This window comes from Oncorhynchus mykiss, chromosome 19, assembly GCF_013265735.2.
Source record: "Oncorhynchus mykiss isolate Arlee chromosome 19, USDA_OmykA_1.1, whole genome shotgun sequence".
NCBI classification, from domain to species: domain Eukaryota; kingdom Metazoa; phylum Chordata; class Actinopteri; order Salmoniformes; family Salmonidae; genus Oncorhynchus; species Oncorhynchus mykiss.
This window is the reverse complement of record NC_048583.1, coordinates 3,642,683-3,666,826: the sequence shown is the minus strand read 5'-3', so window position 1 is coordinate 3,666,826 and position 24,144 is coordinate 3,642,683. Positions and strand designations below refer to the sequence as shown.

At 43.4% G+C, this 24,144-nt stretch overlaps 1 protein-coding gene across 4 annotated transcripts in view; it reads left to right on the top strand.

The window, feature by feature from the left end:
• The window catches only part of LOC110534774 (calcium uptake protein 3, mitochondrial), a 45,202-nt gene that overhangs the window by 19,012 nt on the left and 2,046 nt on the right, over nt 1-24,144 (top strand). Inside the window, exons 5-15 of one of the 4 annotated variants that reach the window (XM_036953982.1) lie at nt 788-835; nt 6,085-6,167; nt 6,366-6,437; nt 10,367-10,408; nt 12,725-12,820; nt 17,013-17,107; nt 17,855-18,026; nt 19,621-19,629; nt 22,634-22,742; nt 22,982-23,139; nt 23,960-24,024. In XM_036953982.1, the coding sequence (XP_036809877.1) occupies nt 788-835; nt 6,085-6,167; nt 6,366-6,437; nt 10,367-10,408; nt 12,725-12,820; nt 17,013-17,107; nt 17,855-18,026; nt 19,621-19,629; nt 22,634-22,742; nt 22,982-23,139; nt 23,960-24,024 (949 nt within the window). The remainder of the gene's footprint in view (nt 1-787; nt 836-6,084; nt 6,168-6,365; nt 6,438-10,366; nt 10,409-12,724; nt 12,821-17,012; nt 17,108-17,854; nt 18,027-19,620; nt 19,630-22,633; nt 22,743-22,981; nt 23,140-23,959; nt 24,025-24,144) is intronic. The other 3 variants (XM_036953984.1, XM_036953983.1, XM_036953985.1) reach the window with 3 other exon arrangements.

Here is a 24,144-nt window from a genome sequence, read left to right as displayed (position 1 = left end):
CCCCTTCCAGCACCTAGACCACAGCAGCGGTCCTCCATCTCACTGGGCCATGCCTGTGTTTCCCCTGGCCCCAACAAAGAGGAGCAGAGGGGACATCATCCTAAATGGACCACACCCTCAGGCTGGCCATCCCCTCAACGCTTTACACCTTGCCTCTCCAAACACAACACGGCTGGTTGGGATCTCTTTCCACCCCCCTCCCCCCCACCGTGTGTGTATGCTGCATTGGGGGTGTACATGTTTGTGTGTGTGTGTGTGTGTGTGTGTGTGTGTGTGTGTGTGTGTGTGTGTGTGTGTGTGTGTGCGTGTGTGCGTGTGTGTGTGTGTTCTACCACCCAGTGTTCTAGGTCTTGGGTCTCAGCACCGCTCACTTGCAGTGTAAAAACACCCGCAGCTCTAGTGTGGCCAAAACACCGCCTGCGGCTCAACTCAAAGGCACCTTTTTACATTTTTAGATGTTATCTGCATGAAAGGGGGGATTACTCCTTCTCTACTCCTCTCCGGGAGAAGAGGGGAGGAGGGGAAGGTCTGTTCTACCCTTCCATTTATCTAGAGGAGGCCCGTCTTTGAACAATCAGTAAACATTTTAATCTGGCCTTCAGCCAAGCCGCCTCTAGTGTCCCGGAGTTTGAAAGAAAAAAATCAGGACCCCGACCAGCTGTTTGAGAGTTGGTGAAGGAGAGCGAGAAGGAGAGAGAGAGGGAGAGAGAGAGTGCTTTATTGTACATTAACAGAATGAATATTGTCAACTGTCCTTTGATGTTCCTTCTTCTCTTTTTCTTTCCAGGCATCATCGCTTACACCGAGTATCTCTTTCTGCTCTGCATTCTGACAAGTGAGTCTCTCTACGCTCTACACTCTCTCTCTTTCTCTCCCTTCCGCTCCCTCTCTTTCTCTCTATCACATACTCTTTCTATCTCTTTCTTTTTCCTCTCTCTCACTCTCTTTCTCTCTCTGTGTTCTACTCTCTGCCCTACCTCTCTCTCTCTCTCATGAAGAGGGGCTGGTGGTGCCCTCTGCTTACATTAAACACAAATCATTACTAAAGGCCAGCGTTGGTCTGTTAAAGTTTACAGTATGTCCCAGACATGGGCGGCCCACCCAAGATCTCCAGTCCCTGAAAAAATACCAAAATCTCCTGTACCTTACACTACGGTAGGTGGTCAAATCTACACTTAACCTGACGAAGCTGCCAAGACACAGAAGGTCCTGAGTTAAGACAAGATAAGATAAAACACGAGTTAAGATAAAACATGAGTTAAGACAAGATAAGATAAAACATGAGTCAAGACAAGATAAGATAAAACACAAGTTAAGATAAGATAAAACATGAGTTAAGACAAGATAAGATAAAACACGAGTTAAGATAAGATAAGATAAAACATGAGTTAAGACAAGATAAGTTAAAACACGAGTTAAGACAAGGTAAGATATAACACGAGTCAAGACAAGATAAGATAAAACACAAGTTAAGATAAGATAAAACATGAGTTAAGACAAGATAAGATAAAACACGAGTTAAGATAAGATAAGATAAAACATGGGTTAAGACAAGATAAGTTAAGACACGAGTTAAGACAAGATAAGATAAAACACGAGTTAAGACAAGATAAGTTAAAACATTAGTTAAGACAAGATAAGTTAAAACATTAGTTAAGACAAGATAAGATAAAACACGAGTTAAGATAAGATAAAACACAAGTTAAGATAAGATAAAACATGAATATTACTATAAATATTTATATTCATGAAATCACAAATGCAATATAGGAAAACACAGTTTAGCCTTTTGTTAATCCACCTGTTGTGTCAGATTTTGAAATTATGCTTTACAGCGAAAGCAATCCAAGTGTTTGTGTAAGTTTATCGATCGCACGATGAAACATTAACTACACTTAGCATCAGGTAGCTCGGTCACGAAAATCAGAAAAGCAATCAAATTAATCGTTTACCTTTGATGATCTTCGGATGTTTTCACTCCCGAGACTCCCAGTTACACAACAAATGTTCCTTTTGTTCCATAAAGATTAGTTTTAGATCCAAAATACCTCAGTTTGTTTGTCGCGTTATGTTCAGAAATCCACAGGAAAGAGCGGTCACGACAACGCAGACTAAAATTCCAAATAGTTTCCATAATGTCCACAGAAACATGTCAAACGTTTTTTATAATCAATCCTCTGGTTGTTTTTAAAATATATAATCGATAATATATCAACCGCAAATACCTATCCAAACTCTGTTGCGCGAGCAAAACTCGTGACCACTTGACGCGATGTTATCGTTCTGGCTCATTTTTCAAAATAAAAGCCTGAAACTATGTCTGAAGACTGTTGATACCTTGAGGAAGCGAAAGGAAAAGGAATCTGGTTCATATCCCTTTAAATGGAGCAAAGGGAGGCTATGGAACATGGAGTTTTCAAAAAAGACACCACTTCCTGTTTTGATTTTCCTCAGGGTTTCGCCTGCAATATCAGTTCTGTTATACTCACAGACAATATTTTGACAGTTTTGGAAATTTTTGAGTGTTTTCTATCCAATACTACTAATAATATGCATATATTAGCAACTGAGACTGAGGAACTGGCCGTTTACAATGGGCACCTTTTCATCCAAGCGACTCAATACTGCCTCTGCAGCCATATAAAGTTCAGATAAGATAAATCATGAGTTAAGACAATATAAGATAAAACATGAGTTAAGACAGGATTAGATAAAACACAAGTTAAGATAAGATAAAACATGAGTTAAGATAAGATAAGATAAAACATTAGTTGTTAGTTAGTTTGTTTTGTGTGATAATGTCCGTTATTTATGTCCAAATGCCTCCTTTTGTTAGCGCGTTCGGTATACATATCCAAACGCTCATTCTGGTCAGCGTTACGTCGGACAAAAACTTAAAAAAGTTATATTGTAGGTCGAAGAAACATTTCAAACTAAGTACAGAATCAATCATTAGAATGTTAACATATAGCTTCAATAAAGTTCCAACCGGAGTATTCCTTTGTGTCTTGATGAGCAATGGAACGCAAGTGGATACCATGAGGAATGCGCGTGATCAGAAAATGGTTGACTGCCAGTCACCTGATAGATTCTGCTCTCATTCAGTCCCACAACACAGTAGAAGTCTCATTCAAATTTCTATAGACGGTTGACATCTAGTGGAAGCCCTAGGAAGTGCAACATCATTAATATCTCAAGGGGATTTCAATGGGAACTTTAGAGTGTTTTCTATCCAATACTAATAATAATATGCATACAGTGCCTTGCGAAAGTATTCGGCCCCCTTGAACTTTGCGACCTTTTGCCACATTTCAGGCTTCAAACATAAAGATATAAAACTGTATTTTTTTGTGAAGAATCAACAACAAGTGGGACACAATCATGAAGTGGAACGACATTTATTGGATATTTCAAACTTTTTTAACAAATCAAAAACTGAAAAATTGGTTGTGCAAAATTATTCAGCCCCCTTAAGTTAATACTTTGTAGCGCCACCTTTGCAGCTGTAAGTCGCTTGGGGTATGTCTCTATCAGTTTTGCACATCGAGAGACTGACATTTTTCCCATTCCTCCTTGCAAAACAGCTCGAGCTCAGTGAGGTTGGATGGAGAGCATTTGTGAACAGCAGTTTTCAGTTCTTTCCACAGATTCTCGATTGGATTCAGGTCTGGACTTTGACTTGGCCATTCTAACACCTGGATATGTTTATTTTTGAACCATTCCATTGTAGATTTTGCTTTATGTTTTGGATCATTGTCTTGTTGGAAGGCAAATCTCCATCCCAGTCTCAGGTCTTTTGCAGACTCCATCAGGTTTTCTTCCAGAATGGTCCTGTATTTGGCTCCATCCATCTTCCCATCAATTTTAACCATCTTCCCTGTCCCTGCTGAAGAAAAGCAGGCCCAAACCATGATGCTGCCACCACCATGTTTGACAGTGGGGATGGTGTGTTCAGCTGTGTTGCTTTTACGGCAAACATAACGTTTTGCATTGTTGCCAAAAAGTTCAATTTTGGTTTCATCTGACCAGAGCACCTTCTTCCACATGTTTGGTGTGTCTCCCAGGTGGCTTGTGGCAAACTTTAAACAACACTTTTTATGGATATCTTTAAGAAATGGCTTTCTTCTTGCCACTCTTCCATAAAGGCCAGATTTGTGCAATATACGACTGATTGTTGTCCTATGGACAGAGTCTCCCACCTCAGCTGTAGATCTCTGCAGTTCATCCAGAGTGATCATGGGCCTCTTGGCTGCATCTCTGATCAGTCTTCTCCTTGTATGAGCTGAAAGTTTAGAGGGACGGCCAGGTCTTGGTAGATTTGCAGTGGTCTGATACTCCTTCCATTTCAATATTATCGCTTGCACAGTGCTCCTTGGGATGTTTAAAGCTTGGGAAATCTTTTTGTATCCAAATCCGGCTTTAAACCTCTTCACAACAGTATCTCGGACCTGCCTGGTGTGTTCCTTGTTCTTCATGATGCTCTCTGCGCTTTTAACGGACCTCTGAGACTATCACAGTGCAGGTGCATTTATATGGAGACTTGATTACACACAGGTGGATTGTATTTATCATCATTAGTCATTTAGGTCAACATTGGATCATTCAGAGATCCTCACTGAACTTCTGGAGAGAGTTTGCTGCACTGAAAGTAAAGGGGCTGAATAATTTTGCACGCCCAATTTTTCAGTTTTTGATTTGTTAAAAAAGTTTGAAATAACCAATAAATGTCGTTCCACTTCATGATTGTGTCCCACTTGTTGTTGATTCTTCACAAAAAAATAAATTTTTACATCTTTATGTTTGAAGCCTGAAATGTGGCAAAAGGTCGCAAAGTTCAAGGGGGCCAAATACTTTCGCAAGGCACTGTATATTAGCAACTGAGACTGAGGAGCAGGCCGTTTACTTTGGGCAACTTATTCATCCAAGCTACTCAACACTGCCCCCCAGCCATAAGAAGTTTAAGACAATATAAGATAAAGCATGTGTTACGACAACATTGAAAATTGAGTGGCTTTGAGACAGGTGCTTAACAGGTAGCCTAGCGGTTAGAGCATTGGGCCAATAACCGAAAGGTTGCTCGTTCGAATACCCGAGCTGACTATGTGAAAAATCTGTTGATGTGCCCTTGAGCAAGGCACTTTACCCTAATATGCTCCAGGGGCTTTGCACCACCCTGTAAAACAACACATTTCACTGTAGCTATCCAGTATATGTGACAATGAAAGATATTATTTTGTAAATGAAGACACATCTGCTCCCAACATTTCAACTCCTATAAATGTAGGTATTTATCATATAGGCCTTCATCAACATTGTTACAATAAAAACACACTTGGAGGCATATATTGCTTTGTCTGCGTCCCAAATGGCACCCAATTCGCTATATAGTGCACTACTTCTGTCCATGGCCCTGGGAAAAAAGTGGTGCACTACATAGGGAATAGGATGCTATTTGGGACGTAGGCTTAAAACTGGCGTTGACAGTCTGTGCAGATAAATCTGAGGTGCTGCTCTGCTGTTGTTGCTCACTGAGGGTCTAACGAGGCAATGAGGCATCTCAGTCATCGCTGCTACACACACTTTGCGTGGTAACCCAGCGCTGGAGTAATATTGACATAGCACTTGCCAAGATGAGAGAGAAAGATCAACAGGTATGCATGTACATTGTAGTCATTTAGCAGACGCTCTTATCCAGAGCAACTTAAAGGGGCAGTTAAGGTTAAGTGCCTCGCTCAAGGGCACATCTACAGATGTTTCACCTAGTCCGCTCAGGGATTCAAACCAGTGACCTTTGGGTAAAGATTCATTCATGGATATCCTTTCAACAGTAGTGACGTAGTGAGATATGTGGGATGGTAACAATGATAACACAGACAACTGTGTCAAATTACATTGATGTGTTTGAGCAAAACAGACCACACAACAGATCTTGCCATCATCTGGATACACTGATCGCAGAACACATAATGACTTGAGTCCAGTCCCTGTGGTGTTGAGGTCACTCATCTTTCTAGACATCTAGTAGTCCATTCAGGCCCTACGGTGTGGAGATTAGTCATCTTCATACCTCCTCCTCTTCCTCAGAGCCCCACGCAGGCTTCAAGATCGCCTTCAACATGTTCGACGCCGACGGCAACCAGATGGTTGACAAGAGGGAGTTCCTAGTGGTGAGTTACCCTTACTGCTCGCTTAATAAATAAAGAATTGAATTTGAATAATGCATTTAACAGTTTTATGTGTCAAGAAGATAACTGCTGCACACTGTTGATCTCACACATCATCTCTGTGCTCTCCTCTCCTCTCCTCTCTCTCCTCTCCTCTCCTCTCCTCTCCTCTCCTCTCCTCTCCTCTCCTCTCCTCTCTAGCTGCAGGAGATCTTCAGGAAGAAAAATGAGAAGAAGGGGAGGAAAGGAGATGTGGAGAAGTCAGCTCAGCTGGTAAGAGCAAACAAGAGGGAGAGAGAGTATATTTGTGATTGTATGTATGTGTCAGTGTGTGTGTGTGTGTGTGTGTGGTGTGTGTGTGTGTGTGTGTGTGTGTGTGTGTGTGTGTGTGTGTGTGTGTGTGTGTGTGTGTGTGTGTGTGTGTGTGTGTGTGTGTGTGTGTGTGTGTGTGAGCGTGTGCATGTGTGTGTGTGTCGTGCATGTATGTGTTCTAGCTAATTTACCCCACAGCAAGCGACAGGACCAGCCTCTCCCAACAGTACCTCTCCCCCCAAGTCAAACAACAATGTCTGTTTTATTGAGTTTCTGTTATGCTATTGAACATGTCTTTACAAAGAATTATACACCAAGAATAGATCATAAATCTGTCTAGCCTCCTATTTACTAGAGCTACATACTGTGTACTAATACTACATACTATTTATAATGTTCTGTTTAGTGAAAACGAATGCAGTAAGCGACACGTATCAACATACTAGACTCACCTATACTGAGATCTACTGTGTACTAATACTACATACTATTTATAATGTTCTGTTTAGTGAAAACGAATGCAGTAAGCGACACGTATCAACATACTAGACTCACCTATACTGAGATCTAATGTGCACTAATACTACATACTATTTATAATGTTCTGTTTAGTGAAAACGAATGCAGTAAGCGACACGTATCAACATACTAGACTCACCTATACTGAGATCTAATGTGTACTAATACTACATACTATTTATAATGTTCTGTTTAGTGAAAACGAATGCAGTAAGAGACACGTATCAACATACTAGACTCACCTATACTGAGATCTAATGCAGTAAGCGACACGTATCAACATACTAGACTCACCTATACTGAGATCTAATGTGTACTAATACTACATACTATTTATAATGTTCTGTTTAGTGAAAACTAATGCAGTAAGCGACACGTATCAACATACTAGACTCACCTATACTGAGATCTAATGCGTACTAATACTACATACTATTTATAATGTTCTGTTTAGTGAAAACGAATGCAGTAAGAGACACGTATCAACATACTAGACTCACCTATACTGAGATCTAATGTGTACTAATACCACATACTATTTATAATGTTCTGTTTAGTGAAAACGAATGCAGTAATCGACACGTATCAACATACTAGACTCACCTATACTGAGATCTAATGTGTACTAATACCACATACTATTTATAATGTTCTGTTTAGTGAAAACTAATGCAGTAAGAGACACGTATCAACATACTAGACTCACCTATACTGAGATCTAATGTGTACTAATACTACATACTGTTTATAATGTTCTGTTTAGTGAAAACGAATGCAGTAAGAGACACGTATCAACATACTAGACTCACCTATACTGAGATCTAATGCAGTAAGAGACACGTATCAACATACTAGACTCACCTATACTGAGATCTAATGCAGTAAGCGACACGTATCAACATACTAGACTCACCTATACTGAGATCTAATGCAGTAAGAGACACGTATCAACATACTAGACTCACCTATACTGAGATCTAAGGTGCAACCGTGTTGTTTTCCTCCATTGGTTTATTTTGGTAGCGCCTCCCCTTATCTCATTATCAGGTGAATATCAGCTGTTGTCAAACACACGCCGGTCTGAAAAGACACGTATCTCTCTCAACAGCATGCAGCGAATTCTACTAGTGAAAAGCCTAAATGAGTATGACATCCTGGCATTGAAAACTTGGAACATTTCACACACTATAAAATGTTATATTTTCACATACCCAAAGTGCCTACTATTTATAACGCAGGTACGGGAATTTAGACACAGCCCACGTGTGTTGTACTTGTTATCAATACTGAATTGAGAGGTCATAGAAATCATATTTGAAGAAAAAAAAATATTTCTCTTACAGTATAATATGACATTAAAACATCAACCTCCAAGCATGTTCAGGACCTGTTTTGTCGCCTTGTGCTTTCCCACACTTCACACACACTACAGAGAGTGCATTCCGTTCACTTTGAAGTTAAGATCCCTCTCGCTTGCGTCAGGACCGGTGGGAGACGAGCAGAGCCAAAATGGCCTCCTTTCCCAGTGTTTTGTGGATGGGTGACATCTCCCGTAAGCAGCCCATGTGGCCCAACATAAACAAGACGATCTGATAGAGAGATAAGAGGGGATGAGAGGGGATTGTGGGAGTTTCTGTGGCTTTAGCTTCAGAGGGACCAGACACACTTAGCCAGACGGCTCCTCGGAGGGGCACAGCTGAGGAATGTTGTTTAAAGACTGGGTCCTAAATGGCACCCTACAGAGGTAGGATCTTCATTTGAGCCAGTTTGTTACAGCAGGAAAATAATCCTGCAGCAACAGGAAATGTGACTTATTATGTGGATTATAGTTAATGGCCATTTTTGTAGGGGTTGATACATTTTCCGTAAGGGAAAATCAAGTCGGACATTTCAAAGTGGAAACACTACAAAACTACAAGTTTAACATTTCCTTCAGTTCTCCTGCAACAGTGTGATCAAATTAAGATCCTACATCTGTATTCCCTTTAAAGTGCACTACTCAATTTCCTATAGATGGGTTGTCTGAAAACGTCACGGAAATTATGAATGATGGTGATGAAATGATGATTCTGAAGGGTCAGATAGCGAGCAACAATGACAACAAGCTGCCATGTGGGGAATCGTGGGTTGTTCGTTTCAGCTCGTTTCATCTTGTTATTGATACCATGTCTTGTTTTGACTGGTCATGTCTATGCTAATATGGCAAAAAATGTGCTACCTACAGTATCAGCTGTAACAATGTATTTGAGAGACAACAAGTGCTTATTGTGCAAATGTATTTATGTTTTCAATAAACACTGGAGACTAAATATAGTTTACATGTTGTCAACAGTCTAAGCCAACCACGTCTGTTTTGCCCCATAGTTGCGCACGCCTCGGTTTTGCTGCTAAACAACCGACCTTCTATATAGTGCACTACTTTTGCACCCTATTCCCTGTATAGTGCCCTCATTTTGACCAGAGCCCATAGTCAATATAAGTGCGCTTTATACAAATGTAGGATCTTAATTAGAGCTAGTTTGCTACAGCAGGAAAATAATCCTGCATCAACAGGAAATGTGAATTATTATGTGGATTATAATAAATATTTTTTTTGTAGGGGGTTGATACCTTTTTTGTTTGGCCAAATAAAGTCTGACATTTTAAAGTGGAAATTACAAACTTCAGAATCCTTTTTAAAACTCAAATGCAACTACAAGTTTGCACTTCCTGCCGTGCAGGACAATTCTCAGCAATTAAGATCCTACATCTGTTGGGAACAAGGGGCCATTTCAGACACAGCCCAGATGGTCTAATATGTGGTCCGCTGATCCTCCGTGCCCCTTCAATAACAGAATCAGATACGCTGTCTCTTTAACGTTAGGATAACGTTATGCTAATGGTGTGTGTATGTTAAGGTGCCATGTGAATGATACAATCATATGGTGCTATCTGTGACAATCTGACGGTATGTTTTGGGAGCTGTATTACCAGTGTGGCACGTTGTGAACACTTTATCCTTTACATCGTGGATGTCCCAAATGGCACCCTATTCCATATGTGGTGCACTACTTTTGACCAGGGCTCTGGGTCAAAAGTAGGTCACTTTCGAGGAAACAGGGTGCCATTATGGATGCAAGCGTGGTTTACTTTATTGTAGAAATATGACCTATAGAGAAGTAATACCTGTAGAGCACGTTGTGTTATGTTGTGTAGCTACAAGTGTGTTGGTTTACGGTAGCAGTACTCCTGTTGTGCATTTGAGCCAGTGTGTCTCTCCTTGCATGCATCTATTCTAACATGTGACCTTTCTCTTCTTCCTCCTCCACTTCTTCCTCCTCCTTTTTGACCGCATGCCGTGTCGTCCTCCTCCTCGTCTCTCTGTGTAAAAGAGTATGCAGCTCTATGGATATCAGGTTGCTCCCATCAACAGCGTATGTATCAACTCAACCGCGCCCGAAATGGCACCCTATTCCCTATATAGTGCACTACTATTGTCCAAAAGTATTGCGTTAGTGAATAGGGAGCCATTTCGGACACACCTGTGTACCTTTGTCCCTGGTCTAAACTCTGTATATCTAGATCTATAGAAATAGAGTGAAATAGATAGAAATCCATTGAAATAGACCTTCCTTGTGTTCTGGCTGTCTGTCATATTGACTGAGTGATTGATTGCGGAGGGGTGGAGGGGTGGTGGAGGAGTAACGATTCTAAGGGTCAGAGAGAGGGGCGTCAACAAAAGAGGATGATTTGATTTAGAATGACTAAGAAACACACTGGCTTAAAATAGAACCGGGGGGGGGGCAAATAGTATGGATAGTAGAGTGAGCACACATTTTGAAGTAAGCACCTCAATAAAGTAAGCAGACTAGTAAGAACCCTGTGCAAATAAGATCACTCTAGTGATGTAATAACCCTATGAAGTAAACACAGTCCTTATGATGTAATCACTCTATGAAGTTAACACAGTCCTTATGATGTAATCACTCTATGAAGTTAACACAGTCCTTATGATGTAATCACTCTATGAAGTAAACACAGTCCTTATGATGTAAGCACACTATGAAGTAAACACAGTCCTTATGATGTAATCACTCTATGAAGTTAACACAGTCCTTGTGATGTAATCACTCTATGAAGTAAACACAGTCCTTATGATGTAATCACTCTATGAAGTAAACACAGTCCTTATGATGTAATCACTCTATGAAGTTAACACAGTCCTTATGATGTAATCACTATGAAGTTAACACAGTCCTTATGATGTAATCACTCTATGAAGTTAACACAGTCCTTATGATGTAATCACTCTATGAAGTAAACACAGTCCTTATGATGTAAGCACACTATGAAGTAAACACAGTCCTTATGATGTAATCACTCTATGAAGTTAACACAGTCCTTATGATGTAATCACTCACAGTCCTTATGATGTAATAACCCTATGAAGTAAACACAGTCCTTGTGATGTAATCACTCTATGAAGTTAACACAGTCCTTATGATGTAATAACTCTATGAAGTAAACACAGTCCTTATGATGTAATAACCCTATGAAGTAAACACAGTCCTTGTGATGTAATCACTCTATGAAGTTAACACAGTCCTTGTGATGTAAGCACACTATGAAGTAAACACAGTCCGGATGTAAGCACACTCTATGAAGTAAGTGTGTGCACTGTATAGGGAATAGGGTGCCATTTGAGACGTAGCCAGTGATAGTCAGTGTTGATTCCAGCTTAACCCATAGAGGACTCTCTCTCAGATCAATAGGCTGTCTACGTGGTCATGTTTAGACTATAGCCCTGTCTCTCACTCAGCCTTAATGCACATTTCCCTCCACTCACTGTGGGGGAGTGAAGGAGCATAATGGTCTATACTCAAACACAGCCCCAGAACCAGGCCACTGTCTGTCCCCCTATAGAGGAGCAGACGTCTCCCTCCTGTCACTAACCCGATGGACGACAGGCCAGTACAACCTGTGATGTTCAATGGCCGCCCCTGTATTCCCCTATAGACAGAGACAAGACAGGTGGCCAATCACTGTATTCCCCTATAGAGAGAGACAAGACAGGTGGCCAATCACTGTATTCCCCTATAGAGAGAGACAAGACAGGTGGGCCAATCACTGTGTTCCCCTATAGAGAGAGACAAGACAGGTGGCCAATCACTGTATTGGATGTGTGCTATAGATGAGGTTTCAACACTCTTCTGTTAGTGGTGCTTCAGTCTGTACACACATTGTGAGTGGTTTATACTTAACGACTTTACTTGAGTGAATTCAATGTGATAGTCAAGCCACCGTGCTGTATCAGTGTCGGTTGACTGGAACGAAGGAAAACGGAATGGAGTCAAATGATGTCTTGTTAAATGTCTGACTCATCTGAGGGAAGTGGGAGGATAGTTGTAAAACAATCCCCCTGTCTAGAAATCCAGTGTTGGATTGTGTCATTGCATCAAATCTCTTTGATACGATGACAAATCCTTCTACTATAATAGCGATATCACTGTGAGACTGGTCATTATTTAAATGTTACTGTGATCCGTCTTCTATACGATTAGCATATCACTAAGCCAATCCCTCCGATTTTGTGATGAAATCTTTCATTTGGCCTTTGATTGATTGTCAATTTCAAACGAGATGGAGAGAAATGATCATGGTCGTTCCTTCATTTCATCCTCTCTTCCCTCCTTCAGTTGTCCTCTGTTTTTCTTGTACGATGTTTGTGCTTCTGGTAAAAACTCCTGCAGGTGGTTAAAAAAGACAGTCGTCAGTTTGTGGCCCGGAGCTATTGGGACGTTCTGAGGCGCGGCGCCAGTCAAGCCCTGTTCTCAGACCTGGCAGAGGTACACCTGTCCTCTGTCCACCCTTCCTCCCTCGTTTCTTTCTCCCCTCCTTCTTTTCTGCCATCTATCCCTCCATCATTCGCAGCCTAGATCCATTTAGCAGTTCTCAGACCTGGCAGAGGTATACTGGTCCTCTGTCCATTCATTCGTCCATTTGTGTCTCTCATACCCGACCATCCCTCTCTTGGTTTCTAGTGGTTCTTTTAGTCACTTGATCCCATCCCTCCTTTGACTGGAAAAGGTCAAAACTCTTCCCTTGGCTTTGACCCATCCATCCATAGCCATAGGACAGCTCTGTCACTGTGTAGTCTATTGTTTTTTCTCTATTAGATTCTTAGATTCAGATGTTGTGTTTTTGTTTTATGGTTATAAAACCTATTTGTTTCTCTTGTGTTTCATGCTTATCGATGTTACCTCCCGCCACCTCTCTGTGTTGGGTCCTGGTGGTTGTTGTCCCCTGCATGTCAGCCCCCGTTTGTCAAGAAAATACAGTTAGAAAACGTTCTTAGCATAAAATACAGTGACGACCTGCTTAGCTACAAAGTGTTATACCAAAACAACATCATCATTCTAGCACCGCACACACACACACACACACACACACACTTTAGATCATTGCCGTCCGTCTACAATTGAGCACGGCTGACTTGGCAGTCCAGTGTTTCTCAGCCTGACGACTTGTTTGGCAGCCTATTTGTTGGCTAATAGGTGGCTAGCAGCGGAAGCAGAGGAGAGACAATAACACTGGGAGACTGCAGGAGATCATGGAGATGACCTGTATTTACATAGACTGAACCCTTTCATCTAGAGGCTATCAAAGAGAGAGGGAGAGATAGAGAGAGAGAGAGAGAGAGAGAGAGAGAGAGAGAGAGAGAGGAGGGATGTGTGTTTAACTCCTATTCAGGTTCTCTATCATGATGAGTCTCCCATTAGGCCCCCTGTGTTTGTCTGTGTCAGAAAGGACTGTCTGGCTGGCTGACTCTCCAGACCTCCAATAACAGGTCTAATGTGTTATTCAGGAGAGGGAGGGAGGGATGGGAGTGAGCGAGAGAGAGAGAGAGAGAGAGAGACGTTTTAGGGGTTGACATCAGTAATCACTGTTTTTCACCTCTGTTCTGAGATCAAAGGCCACAGCGGGGACACACACACACAAACACACACACAAACCAGGTGCTGACTCGCACGCCTGGTGGGCGTGATAACCATTATGTCGTCGATAGCGATGAGCTCACATACTCGCGCTCCCCAGCTTCCAGGAACCGAGAAGTGTCAGGTCGTGATCTCACTCTTCCAGGAGAGAGAGAGGGAGAGAAAGAAAGAGAGAGAGATGGGTGGTAGAAAGGAGAAGAAGTAAACACGTGTATTGTCTAGTCTGGGCGCAAAGAGAATGTGTCATATAGGGGCTTGCCTTTTGAAGAAGAAGCTAGTCATTTCACCATATATATTTTACAAGTTTATTCCTTTTGCAAAAATAAACACATCCTCAAACCACAGATGCCATGAGATATAAGAAGTTGTACGTTTTATAGGGAAGCCACTTGAAGAAGATAGTCCGTTTAAGTATGACAGAGTGATACTTCATTTCTATGTAAAGCTATACAAAACAAAAATATAAACACATGTAAAGTGTTGGGCCAATATTTCATGAGCTGAAATAAAATATCCCAGAAATGTTCCATACACACAAAAAGCTTTGTTCTCTTAAATGTGCACACATTTGTTCATCCCTGTTAGTGAGCATTTCTCTTTTGCCAAGATAATCCATCCACCTGACAGGTGTGGCATATCAAGAAGCTGATTAAACAGCGTTGTCATTACAAAGGTGCACCTTGTGCTGGGGACAACAAAAGGCCACTCTGAATTGTGCCGTTTTGTCACATAACACAATGCCACAGATGTCTCAAGTTTTGAGGGAGCATGCAATTGACTGCAGGAATGTCCACCAGAGCTGTTGCCAGATAATTTAATGTTAATTTCTCTACCATAAGCCACCTCCGATGTCGTTTTAGAGAATTTGGCAGTACATCCAACTGGCCTCACAACCCCAGACCACGTGTAACTACGCCAGCCCAGGACCTCCACATCTGGCTTCTTTACCTGCGGGATCATCTGAGACCAGACACCCAGACAGCTGATGAAACTGAAACGCATTTCTGTCTGTAATAAAGTCCTTTTGTGGGGAAAAACCCATCCTTATTGGCTGGGCCTGGCTCACGAGTGGGTGGGCCTATGCCCTCCCAGGCCACCCCATGGCTGCGCCCCTGCCCAGTCTTGTGAAATCCATAGATCAGGGCCTAATAGATTTATTTCAATTTCATGATATCCTTATATAAAATGTGTCTAAGTAAAATCCAAAATTGTATGTTGCGTTTATATTTTTGTTCGGTATATAATTAGTGTAAGAATCTAAAAGTTACACAACTGAAACAGACTGATAAGTGTTAGTTAGTTTTTACAGTGACATAATGCTACTAAACATGATTTCCTTTGAGAGACACTGACTCGTCCCTATACAGCATGTGAAATAGACCTATCCTTACATGATTTCTCCATTATCTTTTAGTTGCATTGTTTTTAAATTCCATCCCTGGGGAGTACATTTTAATTCTACACAGTATGATGTTTCCAAACAACATCTGGCATCGGCCGTCAAAAGTGCCTTCATTTGGGCCGTCAAGCGGAACGACGACAATGTCTCTTCTTTCAATTCTGTTCTTTTTTCCTTTGAATAATTTTTCCCGTTCCCTGGTGGATTAGGACTTTAGACTAAAGGTATTAGACATTTGCCAGCCTGGTCTCAGATCAGTTTTATGCTGTCTTGTCACAGTTGACTCAACCTTGGCGAGACAGCACGGACTGACCTGGGACCAGTTTAATTAGCCGTATAGCATCGTGAAGCTACTGCTGAATCTGAACTTGGCTGAATGCAGTCTCCCCCTATGGAGAAGGATATGATGAGAGTTTGCCAATGCCAGTTACACTCTGCCTTCAGCATGACGCCGGATTGGTTGGATTGGGGGAAGGGTGGGGCATGGCGGGGAGAGGGACCAAACCTATTGGCCCATTTGGTTTTTATATCAATCATCGATCGATATCGCCCTCTATGGGCCCTTGGAAGCTCAGACAGGGTTCCTCGGGATTTGGCCTGTATCCGTTATTATGTGATAAAGCCCAGTCATATAAACACCTTTTTCTGAATTATCCCCTCCTACACACACACACACACACACGCCGATACACCCCCCTTCCCCCTTTTCCGGAATTTTCCGACTCCCCGGGATTAAGGTAGTGTTAAACAGCGGATTACAAAACCGCGGTAAATACATAAACATCCCAAATACACCCTAATTGGTTTCAAATATCCCAGATCCCTTACAAAGCCCACGCAGAAGAGAGGGGAGGGATATTTTGTACACAGAGAGAGTGGTTTAGAGGGCAGAAAGAAAGAAAACATGAAAGAATTCAGAATTACTTCAAAGACACCTAATTATGTTACAGTCTTTTAGAAAAAGGTGGAATCTTGCTCACATTCTTGTGCACATTTCTGTTGGGTTTTCTGTTCTGCTGTGGTTTTCTATGTGTGGTGTTTGGGGGTTTGAACAGAAATGCATGGGATGTGGTGGCATATGTGCCTGTCTCAGCTAAAATGACAGTGTGTCGTCTGTCTCCTCCGCTCTCTCTCTTTCTCCTCCTTCTCTCTGCGTGTCTACAGGCATGTCTTTGTGTGTGTCTGTCTGTCCGTCTGTCTATAGCCTTACCTGTCTGTGTGCTCTCCTGTCCTGTCTGTCACACTGTTGGCTGCAACACTACCATTTATCAGTCTGGGCTGCACAGGAATATCCGATCTACACACCATCCGATAGCCCTAATCCAATATGTCTACTAACAGCTATAACACACGGATGGTTTGGAGATCAGTGGATCTGTGCAGGTGCTGCTCAGACTCAAGCCTTGTTGTGAACACTTGGTGAAGCTGATTGATTTACTGTTGTTGTTGTTGCCCCGTTGATGCACCTCACATGCGACTGGCTGGTTGTTCGGTACGATGGCTGCCATCTTGGATTCATGACCCCATCCACACGGACCGGTCCCCACTCCTCATTCAATCAGAGAGTGTGTTGTATGTCAGTCACTGCATTGTTTTTCTTTTCTCCCTGTCCCCTCTGCCCCTGTCTGGCCAATGGGATGTCAGCGTGCGGAGGAGGGTATGATGATTGACACCACACTGCTGGTGCACTTCTTTGGGAAGAAGGGGAAGGCGGAGCTGACCTTTGACGACTTCTACAGGTATCGCCATGCCGATTAATTGATTCATCGTAATAGAGCCCTATAAAATGACGTTCTGTGGAACATAGTTAATCTACTCTGTCACTTGTTTCAGTTTTACTGCTCTCTCATACTCAGATATAGTATTCAGTTACTCTCACACACATACTGCACTACCATAGACACATACTGCACTACCATAGACACATACTGCACTACCATAGACACATACTGCGATACCATAGATACATACTGCACTACCATAGACACATACTGCACTACCATAGACACATACTGCACTACCATAGACACGTACTGCACTACCATAGACACGTACTGCACTACCATAGACACTTACTGCACTACCATAGACACTTACTGCACTACCATAGACACTTACTGCACTACCATAGACACGTACTGCACTACCATAGACACATACTGCACTAGACACATACTGCACTACCATAGACACATACTGCACTATCATAGACACTTACTGCACTACCATAGACACTTACTGCACTACCATAGACACTTACTGCACTACCATAGACACATACTGCGATACCATAGACACATACTGCACTACCATAGACACATACTGCACTACCATAGACACTTACTGCACTACCATAGACACTTACTGCACTACCATAGACACATACTGCACTACCAAAGACACATACTGCGATTCCATAGATACATACTGCGATACCATAGACATGTACCTTCTCTCTGTTACTTGGTCCTCTCTCTCTCTCCCAGGTTCATGGATAACCTCCAGACAGAGGTTTTGGAGATAGAGTTCCTGACCTACTCTAAAGGCATGACCACCATCAGTGAGGAGGACTTTGCCCGCATCCTGCTGCGTTACACCAACGTAGAGAACATCAGCAGTTACCTGGACAACGTCCGCCAGAGCATCCCTGACGAGAAGGTAGAGGAACACACACACATGAGAAGGTAGAGGAACACACACACATGAGAAGGTAGAGGAACACACACACACACATGAGAAGGTAGACTACATCTAGAACCTTGAACCATAGCATGACACGAGTGTGGTCAAGCACTCTATAATCTACTTTCCCCTCCCTCCCTCTCTCCCTCCCCCCCCTCTCTCTCCTCCTCTTCATCCCTCTCTCCCTCTCTCTCTCCTCTCTCCCTCTTCTACTTCCACATTTCACAAAGTGTCTCTGAGTAGGAATGTTTAACTACGATCAGTATAGCCTTTTAGCTCATAATGAATGAGGTTATAGGGCCAGGTGGGGTCCTGATCCTAGATCAGAACTTCTACTCTGAGATTCTTTGAAGAAACAGGCCCTGTACTGGTCTGTCTCTCTCTTTCTTCCACAACCCACACTTTCTGTTCACCTCCCTTTACTCTCTCACCCCTTTAACCTCCTCGATGTCTCTCCCATCACCCCACTCCCCCTCTCAGCCCTTCCTGCCCCACCTGACCCCCTGACCCCTATTCCCCCCTCCTACCCTCTATATTTGTGTTCCCACCTTGTCATGGTCCTCCGGGCATTGTGTTTTCTTCTCTCTACACCTGAACGCACCACTGGCCCATCAGTTAGATCAACTAGAGATAGTGAATCCGTTACATCTGACACTTACACCTGACAGCCAGTTGTAAGGACCAGTGTAATCTGACGGGCCAACACCTGAAGGCCAGTTGTAATCTGACGGGCCAACACCTGAAGGCCAGTTGTAAGGACCAGTGTAATCTGACGGGCCAACACCTGAAGGCCAGTTGTAAGGACCAGTGTAATCTGATGGGCCAACACCTGAAGGCCAGTTGTAAGGACCAGTGTAATCTGATGGGCCAACACCTGAAGGCCAGTTGTAAGGACCAGTGTAATCTGACGGGCCAACACCTGAAGGCCAGTTGTAAGGACCAGTGTAATCTGACGGGCCAACACCTGAAGGCCAGTTGTAAGGACCAGTGTAATCTGACGGGCCAGCTCTGACTCACTCACTGACTGACTGACTGGTTCTCAATGGCGCTGACCCCATTGCCCTACTCCTATGTGTGATAACTGTTGATTGATCGACAAGCCAGTGTGTTGTGCTCTGTGTCGTATACAAAGACTTTGAGTTATCTGGCTCTAGCTAGCTAACGCTTTGTTGTGTTCAAGTGGAGTTGGAGTTGGATCCAGTGTAAAGTGACGTTTTTGAGTAAAGTGTGTATACCGGCACTTTCTGCTCCTACATTTTTTTCTCTGATCGATTGTTATTATATTATGCAACACTTTCCGTCCCTTAATGGCAAATCAATGTGTGTAATGTACAGTAGAGCCTTGATCTGCATGAACAGCACGTTGTGAATCTATCGGTTTGGATACGCATCAACACACCCCACAGCCAAGACGGTATGTTCTGCCTACACTGCACTTTGCTTCGAAAACTTCCCAAGTTATTTAACCAACCGTAGGCTGCATGAAGATGGAAAATGAAGTTCTGCAGTGTTTTTGTCCTCGTGTTCATGCAACGTTCTTCTTGTGTTTTATCTTTCCACGCTCTGGCAGAGACAACAGGTTTGTCCCTATTCCCTAATGATGAGACGAATCATCTTCTTAGCACGTCCTGTCTGCTCTGCCTCACTGTTGTCTTGAGTCATTTTTGAACGGACCCCTGGTTCTTCACCCACCCACGCCCGATCAAATCAAATCAAATGGTATTAAAGCAGGTGTAGACCTTACCGTGAAATGTTTACTTACCAACAATACCGTTATGAGGAAATAGAGTTAAGAAGATTTTGACTAAATAATTAATCAACTAAAGCAACAAACAAAAAAAGAACACAATAAAAATGATAATAATGAGGCCATATACAGGAGGTACCGGTACAGAGTCAATGTGCCGGGGTACAGGTTAGTCCAGGTCATTTGTACATGTAGGTAGGGTTAAAGTGACTTTGCATAGATGATTAACAGCGAGTAGCAGCAGTGTAGAAACAAAGTCCGGGTGTGTATTTGATTAATTGTTCAGCAGTCTTATGGTTTAGAGGTAGAAGTTGATACATACCTAAACACGATGTCAAAAGATTTACAAGTCTGCTCAGTCAATTAGCCCACTCAAGATGAGTTTCTCATACTGTTGGTGGGCCGTACAGTTTTAACTGAAGCAATTAGTGGACCTGCATCTTATAGGTCTACTTCCAATGCAGGTGTTTTCCTGAATACGCCTCGTTAGGTAACCCACTCAGTTCAACAAGTCCACTGTCAGCCAGGCATTCTGCCGTACTCATCCATTCATCACAAGTCTCAGTAAGAAACGTAGACGCCCGTTGCTTTGCGGTGTCGTACATGTAGACATCCATTAGTTAGTGGTGGTCGTTCCATTGAGCTAGCAGGCTGGAGCCCAAGGTACCACAGGAGGTGAAGGCATGCTCCAGTGACCTCCAATAGTCTTTTCTAGATTACTCTATGGCCCAGTCTGTCTGTAGGTATCACTGGGGTGGCTGGCTCCTGTCTGTTTGTATGGAGGCTATCGGGTTCACAGGGCATCAAAGGAGGACCAGGCAGGTAAGGGCCACTCGCCCGGAATGGATTTGTTGACCGCGCAGACAGATACACACTGGCACACACACTCTGTTTGTCTAAGGCATTTTACACATCGTTACATATCTCCCACTTTAAGTTCCAACAGGTCCTAGTTAGTCAGACGGTTAAACACTTCCCTGTCTGTCCACACACACTGTGCTGATTTAGAGAGCATTGTTCGCTACTGGTCTGTGTTTGCTAGCCTCAGCAGCAGGCTACCTGTGTTAGCTAACTGGTTTTGTGAAGGAGATTACTTGTGGAGGTTGAACCTTAGCAGCAGGCTACCTGTGTTAGCTAACTGGTTTTGTAAAGGAGATTACTTGTGGAGTTTGAACCTTAGCAGCAGGCTACCTGTGTTAGCTAACTGGTTTTGTAAAGGAGATTACTTGGGGAGGTTTAACCTTAGCAGCAGGCTACCTGTGTTAGCTAACTGGTTTTGTAAAGGAGATTACTTGGGGAGGTTTAACCTTAGCAGCAGGCTAACTGTGTTCGCTAACTGGTTTTGTAAAGGAGATTACTTGGGGAGGTTTAACCTCAGCCAAGGGTGTTTAAAATGAGGAAACTTGGTGAAAAGGAAGAAGGAAGTTCCACAGGTCGGGCTTGTAGAGAACCCCCACCAGGATGTTTCCATAGCAGAATTTTGTATGTGAAATAGACTGGTGTTAGTCACCACTTCAGAATGCCTCTCTGTGTTGTCATCACTAGGCCACGTTTACAGTCTCTCATCCCAGTGGAGGCTGCTGAGGGGAGAACGGCTCTAAATAATGTCTGGAACGGAGCAAATGGAATGGCATCAAACACCTAGAAACCATGGAAACCATATGTTTGATACCATTCCACTGATTCTTCTCCAGTCATTACCACGAGTCTGTCCTCCCCAATTAAGGTGTGACCAGCCTCCTGTGTCTCATACCTTTCTTTTATTCTTTGTTTTAGTGTGATGCAGCTCGGGCTGAAATGAGTGATACCTACAGACAGACTATTGGTGGTCACTAGAGCATGCCTTCACCTCTTGTGGAACCTTGGGCTCCAGCCATCAAAGCCAATAGCTCTGTTAGATCAATGGAACGACAACCACAAACTAATATAGGTATTCTTTAATTACCCCTTTTTCTCCCCAATTTCCTGGTATCCAATTGGTAGTTACAGTCTTGTCGCATCGCTGCAACTCCCGTACGGACTCGGGAGAGGCGAAGGTCGAGAGCCGTGCGTCCTCAGAAACACAACACAGCCGCACTGCTTCTTGACACAACGCCCGCTTAACCCGGAAGCCAGCCACACCAATGTGTCGGAGGAAACACTGTACACCTGGTGACCTGGTCAGCGTGCACTGCGCCCGGCCCGCCACAGGAGTCGCTAGTGCGCGATGGGACAAGAACATCCCTGCCGGGCCAAACCCTCCCCTAACCCGATGACGCTGGGCCAATTGCGTGCCGCCCCATGACTCTCCCGGTCGCGGCCGGCTGCGACAGAGCCTGGACTCGAACCAGCCTTAGACCACTGCGCCACTCGGGAGGCCCATAACTAATATATGTCTACATGTTCCACACTGCAAACCAGTGTGTGTCTACGTTTCTAATAATGAAGTTTGATTTTCAAGGATGAAATCCCAGAAAGCCTTGCGTTGTGAAACTTGTGAAACCTGTGAACCTCTATTTTTGCAGTGGCGCTGCACAGATGATCAGCTCTCACAACGTCTGCAGAAGGAACCACTCAGGAACCACATTCATAGCTGATACACAAACGTATTAAATGTGTAGCATGGGTGTGTCATTCCCGGGCCTAGTCCCTACAGTCAAAGGGGCCAAAGTTGCATGGGTCAAAGGTCACATGATCATACCATCGTCACCAATTTGACCATCATCACTAATGGGTTTGAGCTTGAAGCATCCCCCCCTATTCCGAGAACTGCAAGAGCTGTCTGTCACTCCGTGTCCGTTAAAGATTGCTCTGTGTGTCACACTTATATGGGATCCCCTGTCTTTTTACTTCACAGGGCATCACCTTCGATGAGTTCCGCTCCTTCTTCCAATTCCTCAACAACCTGGAGGACTTTGCCATCGCCATGCAGATGTACAACTTTGCCAGTCGCTCCATTGGCCAAGGTAGGCCTCCATTTTAGGATTTCACATCTGTGGAGATATTTCCCTTTCGCTCAATAGTCTCTTGTGAATAATGGCTGTAGGTTACTTTTCTCCTCCGTCTTGTTCTCTTTTTTTGTATCCCCCTCTCTTCCTGTCTCTCCCATCTGTATCTTGTCTCTGTCTTCCTCTATTGCTTTCCCACCCCTTCTCCCTCTCTCTCCCCTCTATATATCACCGTGCTCTCTCTCTCTCTCTCTCAGATGAGTTTGGGCGGGCTGTGTACGTGGCCACGGGCCTGAAGCTGACACGCCACCTGGTCCACACCATCTTCAAGATCTTTGACGTGGACCACGACGACCAGCTGAGCTACAAGGAGTTCATCGGCATTATGAAGGACCGGCTGCACCGCGGAGGGAGGGTAGGGACAGAGAGAGGGGGAGGACTGAGGTAGAGAGAGAGGGAAAGGGGAAGGGAGAATTTGGGTGAGAGAGGGGGGGGGTGAAAGTAGGTAAGGTGGGAGGGAAAGGCGAGAGAAGAAAGATGGATAGAGAGAGGGAGAGAGAGAGAAGGATGAAGAGAGAGGGGGGGGGGGGTGGAGGAGAGGTATGAAGAGTGAGAGATAGGGAGAAAGTGAGAATGATCTAGTTTGGTTTTCCATCAATAGAAATTTGACATGCTCTCATTTTATTTTATGTTACACTTGGACAATGTAATTTGATTCTAGCTTTTGACTGTTAACTTTAGTCGACAGCCATAAAAGTGGTGGCAGTTTTAAGATCTTTATCTAGAGCAAATCTAGTTACACAGTTATATGGAGGTCTGTAGTGTTGTAAATGACTACCTTCCCTGCACTTCCAAAGTATTTTACTGCCCCCTAGTGGTATGTGAAGTTAAACAGTTACAATTGTCATCATGACTAGGGCCCAGAGTTTTTCCTAGTCAGATAAGGCATGTGGTCAGAGAAAACTCCTAGGCCCTACACATGACAGTTGCATAATCAGGAAATAGGTATGAATTAATTCTAATACTACGCCAATCAATCGCTCTTGAACGGGTCCTACGTTGATGTCCTATGCATGGGGTCTTGAGTCTGAAATATTACTGTTCAATTTCTCTTGGCCTCGTCGTCCTGGCTTCCCTTTTGACTAACAGCATCCCAATACCCCCTCCTTCTATTTCCTCTCTCTCGCTTTTCCCACCCTATCTGTTTCTTCCAATCTGCTGCTCACAAACCCCAGGGCTACAAAACCGCAGAGCGATTCACTTCCTTCAAGTCCTGTATGAAGAAGGAGCTAGCTGGCAGATAAGTATTACCCACAATCCACTCATCTCTTATCTCATCTATGACCTATAACCTCTGACCTAATCAAATCTGATTTTCATTTAATTTATAACCTCTGACCTATTCTCAATGGACCTGCGA